The sequence below is a fragment of the Micromesistius poutassou genome, assembly GCF_964030765.1.
Source record: "Micromesistius poutassou genome assembly, chromosome: 19".
NCBI classification, from domain to species: domain Eukaryota; kingdom Metazoa; phylum Chordata; class Actinopteri; order Gadiformes; family Gadidae; genus Micromesistius; species Micromesistius poutassou.
Window position 1 is genome coordinate 13738624 of NC_140289.1, and position 7532 is coordinate 13746155.

General features: G+C 43.1%; 1 protein-coding gene across 1 annotated transcript; it reads right to left on the reverse strand.

Moving 5' to 3' along the window:
- Positions 1 to 1275: 1275 nt before the first annotated feature.
- Positions 1276 to 2978, reverse strand: fam110c (family with sequence similarity 110 member C). Its single transcript, XM_084483895.1, has one exon. The coding sequence runs from the start codon at positions 2668 to 2670 to the stop codon at positions 1624 to 1626; it is 1047 nt and encodes a 348-aa protein (XP_084340021.1). The 5' UTR covers positions 2671 to 2978; the 3' UTR covers positions 1276 to 1623.
- Positions 2979 to 7532: the final 4554 nt, after the last annotated feature.

Sequence of the window (7532 nt, forward strand, 5' to 3'; positions counted from 1 at the left end):
TACAATGCACACTTTCGATTTGCAATATATGCATTTTATTGGAATATGTCACTCTTGAATAAATATTCAGTATTATATTGATCATTATAACTGAGTCTATGGGATAGAGGGGGGTAATATAGAGTTACTGAAATAGTACACACACTGGGTTTCACATGTAAACAAAGGATTTTTCGGAACAACAAATGTATATCAAGCCCGAAATAGGTCAGGGACGCTATAAACCAGCCAGAATGAAACTTAACAGACTTACAATAGGTAAGCTGAGCTCACCAGCTCAACAAGGAAAACAGGGCCTCACCCCGACCAGGGAACCAGCTCCCTACAGGAACGACCAACGCTTGAATCTTACCCAGAACACAAGGCCTAATATGGCCACGGTAGGACTAGGCTGAGGAAACAACAGGGGCAACAGAGCACAGTTCACAAGGCTGAGCTAACAGGCTGGGGTAGAAGAGGGCAGCGTCAGAACCCACAGGGCCGTAGAACAGACGTAGTCCTAAAGGTAATGGACAGGGAACCACAAGCCCATAAATACACATGAACGTAACACTGCAGGAACATGATCTGAATGTGCTAAGCATGTAATATTCAGGTCATAATCAGAATCATCAAAATGGAGGCACAAGCACGTTGCTAAACAAACCATACGCTATGTGCTAAACAACCAACACACCATAATAAGATCAACTATAATAAAGAGGCTGTTTATGTGCTCCTTGGCTAAAGGAGGCAGGAATGTCTAGTATTGAGTCCCCTCTCTGTTGGCAGTGTAGAGTGAATGGAGTGTCCGATGTTAAGGACTGTAAAGTCATCCAACACAAAGCATGGTATAGTTAAAGGAAAGGACTAAGAACAGGGGGACCAGGTTAAGCCTTACCTTAAGGGGCTTTAGCACCATCACACAGATCACTGGGCTCCTCTGGGTGTGTGTGTGTGTGTGTGGGGGGGGGGGGGTGTATGTGTGTGTGTGTGTGTGTGTGTGTCTATGTGTGTGTGTGTGTGTGTCTATATGTGTGTGTGTGTGTGTGTGTCTATATGTATGTGTGTGTGTGTGTGTCTATATGTGTGTGTGTGTGTGTGTGTGTGTGCGTGCGTGCTATGGGTGGGTGTGGTTTGCATGTCAGCGCCCTGCCACTCTAACCTTTCAGTATGTTTTCTATCACACTTCTCTCACCTGGAGGGAAGAAACAGAAGAAGGGATCAAAGCACAAGGAGGGGGACGTAGGCAGTGGACCTGCATGCTGTCATGGATAACATCATCCTCTCCGTTAAAAGAACTGCTGCCCTAAAGAGCTTCTTGGAATAATTGGTCAATTTCAACTGACAGCTGTAGTTTAAATAAAGCAAATTAAAAAAATATGTCATTGAATAATTATGTCAGAAGTGTCAAAAGACCCATACTTCTTTTGCAATGCAAAAAAATGGAATGGGTATAAGACACAGTGCCAACGTACTGTAGTGCTGGCCATTAACCGAGATCAGATTCCTGATGATTATGAGTCTTCAAACAGGCTATAATGTTTTAAATATTTCACCTTTATTGCGATAAAGTATGAAGTTCCAACATTTCACTTAATATTGAAGGTAACGGGCAACTATTTCAAACAAGTATTAAAAAAGTTAATCAAGCGCTCGTAACTTTTTCCCAGTCTCTTGGGCGTTTTTGCAGCTGTACAGCCATTTGATAACCCTGGCGTTGCGCTCGATGACCGACGTCCCCTGGTGGACCTTCTCCCCCAGCTCCTCCTCCAGCAGCCCCTCGCTGGTCCCGCTGGTCCTGGAGAAGCCCCCGTCGGAGGAGGAGACACTGACACTCCGGACAGCCACTTCTTCTGAGTGCACTGAAAAGTTCTCCTTTCCCAAAGACCGGATCATCTCGCCATCCAGCCCGCAGTACTGGAAGAAAGCATCAAAATCTGCAAAGTTTTTGGAATACCTTGAGCTGATGTCAGAGTGGGAGCGGCTCACCCCCTTGGATGACCTCTTCTTCACCTCGGCCACTCTGTCGTGAATGGGTTTGCTCAAAACACAGTTTGTACCCGCTTTGTCCGTAGCATTGCTGTTTTGTTGCGCAATTTGTGTTAATAATTTCCCAGATTCATTGACAACCGCACCTGAGACCCTTTCTGTTGTAATTCCCTCAGTTGTGGCATATCCTGTTTCGTTCCCCTCTGATGTGCCATCTGTTGCTTCAAGTAAGTGGCAATTTCGATCCGCATTGCCACGCAGTAACCTGTTTCCCAGATTCAGTTTACTCCTCTCACTGGTCGACGACCCCTTCAGTAGGTCACATTTATGTCGGTAAAGTAATAAGGAATCCGGGCGTTTTTTAGAGCTGGATCGTCTGACCACGCTGTCCAGTTCTGGAGGACGTACTGGCTCCTCAACCGCAGGACCATTGGGGTTCCGATGTCCACTCCGTCTGGAGCCTTTAGAGCGGTTTGAAGAGCCGTTACTGCTCACAGAGGCTGATTCAATGTGTATGACTGGCAGTTGCGTTGCGTTGACGACCTGTAGACTCTTAACATATTTTGGTTTGCTTGCCGCAAGCCTTTCCACCGCACTCATTCCCCCTTTGCTCTCGCTCTCCAGTTCCATTTGTCTGCGAAGGAATTCCGGACCTTTCTGGTAAACCCGTGTGGTGTCCACCTCCTTACTAGTCTCCATAATGTCTTAATCAATGCGATCCAGTATCCCCGCTCCGAAGGGAAAGGTGTGGTGTCTGTGTTCACCTGGAAAAGTGTGTGTGCTCAGAATTCCACAACCAGCCTGCTCTCTGCCCAAACTCGTCTCCCACAGCGAGCCACTACCTTCTTTTTTCCTTTTCCTTTTTCTATTGAACCACGCATCACGCCGCTGCACCCGTCCCACGCTGAGCGAGTTTTAACCAAACACAAGCCTGGGCAAAGTACACCTGATAAGATCCCAGGCAGGATAGTGAAAGTTGACACTGGAGGTTTTTCTTTTCACTCTGGGGGTGGACACCCACATAACACTAACACGTACACATACACATACACATACACATACACATAACACTAACACATACACATACACATAACACTAACACATACACATAACACATACACATAACACTAACACATAACACATACACATACACATAACACATACACATAACACTAACACATAACACTAACACATACACATAACACATAACACTAACACATACACATAACACATAACACTAACACATAACACTAACACATAACACTAACACATACACATAACACTAACACATAACACTAACACATACACATAACACTAACACGTACACATAACACTAACACATAACACTAACACATAACACTAACACATACACATAACACTAACACGTACACATAACACTAACACATACACATACACATAACACTAACACATAACACTAACACATACACATAACACATAACACTAACACATACACGTACACATACACGTACACATAACACATACACATACACATAACACTAACACGTACACATAACACATACACATACACATACACATAACACTAACACATACACATACACATACACATACACATACACATAACACTAACACATAACACTAACACGTACACATAACACATACACATAACACTAACACATAACACTAACACATACACATACACATAACACTAACACATACACATAACACTAACACATAACACTAACACATACACATAACACTAACACATACACATAACACTAACACATAACACTAACACTAACACATACACATACACATACACATAACACTAACACATAACACTAACACATACACATACACATACACATACACATAACACTAACACATACACATACACATAACACGTACACGTACACATAACACTAACACATACACATAACACTAACACATAACGCTAACATATAACGCTAACACATAACACTAACACAACACTAACACATAACACTAACACATACACATAACGCTAACACATAACACTAACACATACACATAACACTAACACATACACATAACACTAACACATACACATAACACTAACACATACACATAACACTAACACATACACATAACACATAACACTAACACATACACATAACACTAACACATACACATAACACTAACACATAACACTAACACTAACACATACACACAACACTAACACATACACATAACACTAACACATAACGCTAACATATAACGCTAACACATACACATAACACATACACATAACACTAACACATAACACTAACACATAACACTAACACATACACATACACATAACACTAACACATACACATACACATAACACTAACACATACACATACACATAACACTAACACATACACATAACACGTACACATAACACTAACACATACACATAACACATACACATAACACTAACACATAACACTAACACATACACATAACACTAACACATAACACTAACACATACACATAACACTAACACATAACACTAACACATACACATACACGTACACATAACACTAACACATACACATAACACGTACACATAACACTAACACTAACACATACACATACACATAACACTAACACATAACACTAACACATACACATAACACATAACACTAACACATACACGTACACATACACATACACATAACACTAACACATACACGTACACATAACACATACACATACACATAACACTAACACGTACACATAACACTAACACATACACATAACACTAACACATAACACTAACACTAACACATACACACAACACTAACACATACACATAACACTAACACATAACGCTAACATATAACGCTAACACATAACACTAACACAACACTAACACATAACACTAACACATACACTAGGGTGACCAGACGTCCCTGGTTTCCGGGGACAGTCCCCGTTTTCAGTGACCTGTCCCCGGCTATGGCTGTCCCCGGAAATGTCCCCGGATTTGACTGCGACTGAAAGAACCGAACCCCCATCCACCCCCGTCAACAATCCCGTTCGCCCGCAAACCCGTACAACCGCCCCCCGTCAACAATTCCGTCCGACGCCCCCCCCCCCCCCCCCCCCGCGCCCTCCGTCAACAGTCCCGTCCGACCCCCCCCCAGTCTACAATCCCGTCCAACCCCCCGGGGTCAGTATCCCCGGGGCAGTGTCCCCATTTTAGTTATCTATGACAAAAAAAACTACATATTTGGAGGTTTTTACACCGCAGAACCCAAAATGTCCCCGGATTTTGTCTCAGAAATCTGCTCACCTTAACATACACATAACGCTAACACAAACACATAACACAAACACATAACGCTAACACATAACGCTAACACATAACACTAACACATAACGCTAACACATAACGCTAACACAACACAAACACATAACGCTAACACATAACGCTAACACATAACGCTAACACATAACACTAACACATAACGCTAACACATAACGCTAACACAACACAAACACATAACACAAACACATAACACAAACACATAACGCTAACACATAACGCTAACACATAACGCTAACACATAACGCTAACACATAACGCTAACACAACACAAACACATAACGCTAACACATAACGCTAACACATAACGCTAACACATAACGCTAACACAACACATACACATAACGCTAACACATACACATAACGCTAACACATACACATAACGCTAACACATAACGCTAACACATAACGCTAACACAACACAAACACATAACACAAACACATAACACAAACACATAACGCTAACACATAACGCTAACACATAACGCTAACACATAACGCTAACACAACACAAACACATAACGCTAACACATAACGCTAACACATAACGCTAACACAACACATACACATAACGCTAACACATACACATAACGCTAACACATACACATAACGCTAACACATAACGCTAACACATAACGCTAACACATACACATAACGCTAACACATAACACTATTCTCTCTTTCCCAGGGAACGTGAGCAGGGCTATGACCTCCCCCTGCAGGTCCAGGTCAGCTCCTCCTCTTAGCCACATAGCTTGGTTTACACTTTCACTGGGTTGTGCCTAATCATTTTTTTTGATTGGCTTATTATCTTAAGGGCTGAAAAATACAGCTGGGGATTGGACGCTGATAAAGGTACTTAATCCTCAATGCTGTGTTTGTCAACACAAATAGCCCAGCAGTGATTCACAAAGCATCATCAAATGCGTGGAAATAAAAGGCATTGCAATATATCAATCTAAAGTCATTGAAAGAGAAACTCCATCAACCAGAGGGCGCTGTGGGATCGCTCTGTGAAAACCTGGAATCTCTTCCAAAAGGGGGCCAGGCACAGAGGCCTCACCCTCACCCTAACACTAACCCTGACCCTAACACTGACCCTAACCCTAACACTAACCCTAACACTAACCCTGACCCTAACCCTAACACTAACCCTAACCCTAACACTAACCCTAACACTAACACTGACCCTAACACTAACCCTGACCCTAACCCTAACACTAACCCTAACACTAACACTAACCCTAACACTGACCCTAACCCTAACACTAACCCTAACACTAACCCTGACACTAACACTAACCCTAACACTGACCCTAACCCTAACCCTAACACTAACCCTAACACTAACACTAACCCTAACACTGACCCTAACCCTAACCCTAACACTAACCCTAACACTAACACTAACCCTAACACTGACCCTAACCCTAACCCTAACACTAACCCTGACCCTAACCCTAACACTAACCCTGACACTAACACTAACCCTAACACTGACCCTAACCCTAACCCTAACACTAACCCTAACACTAACACTAACCCTAACACTGACCCTAACCCTAACCCTAACACTAACCCTAACACTGACCCTAACCCTGACCCTAACACTAACCCTAACACTAACACTGACCCTAACCCTAACCCTAACACTAACACTAACCTTAACACTAACCCTAACCCCAGGGTGAGGGTGACACCTGGGGTAGCTAACCCTAACCCTAATACTAACCCCAGGGTGAGGGTTTCTACATTATGCATTTTGGATTGGTGATAAAAATCTGGGAACAATTTTAGCTCAAAATCTCTGAGGTGGGCCACGGGGTGAGAGGTCATGAGATGGAGCCTAAGGGCGCACTCACACTGGGCAAAGTGTCCCTGTATTGTACTCAAGTACGATTGCCTCCCCCCCCCCACTGTGCCACTGGCCTGTGCTCACACTAGGCAATCTCAACTGGGCCTGAGTGCGGTTGCCTCTTGTACATATAGGTTGTGTATCCGTGCGTGTGTCGGCTCATTAGCGTCTGTACCGTGGCCTGAGCACACCTCGCTGAAGTGTACTGAGGCCATGGAGTTGAACTGTACTGGAGTATGGATGGCGTGCTCACACTAGCCAAACGATCTAGATTCTAGACTTTAGGGGGGCGAACGTATTCGGGCATGGTACAGATGGCCTAGTGTGGGTGATTTTTTAAAAACTTTTTTTGTTACTTCCTCTATTGCTAGAGCC

What these genes read in the sequence shown, in the direction of transcription:
- fam110c (XM_084483895.1), bottom strand. Translation starts at nt 2,670, where the DNA reads ATGGAGACTAGTAAGGAGGTGGACACCACACGGGTTTACCAGAAAGGT.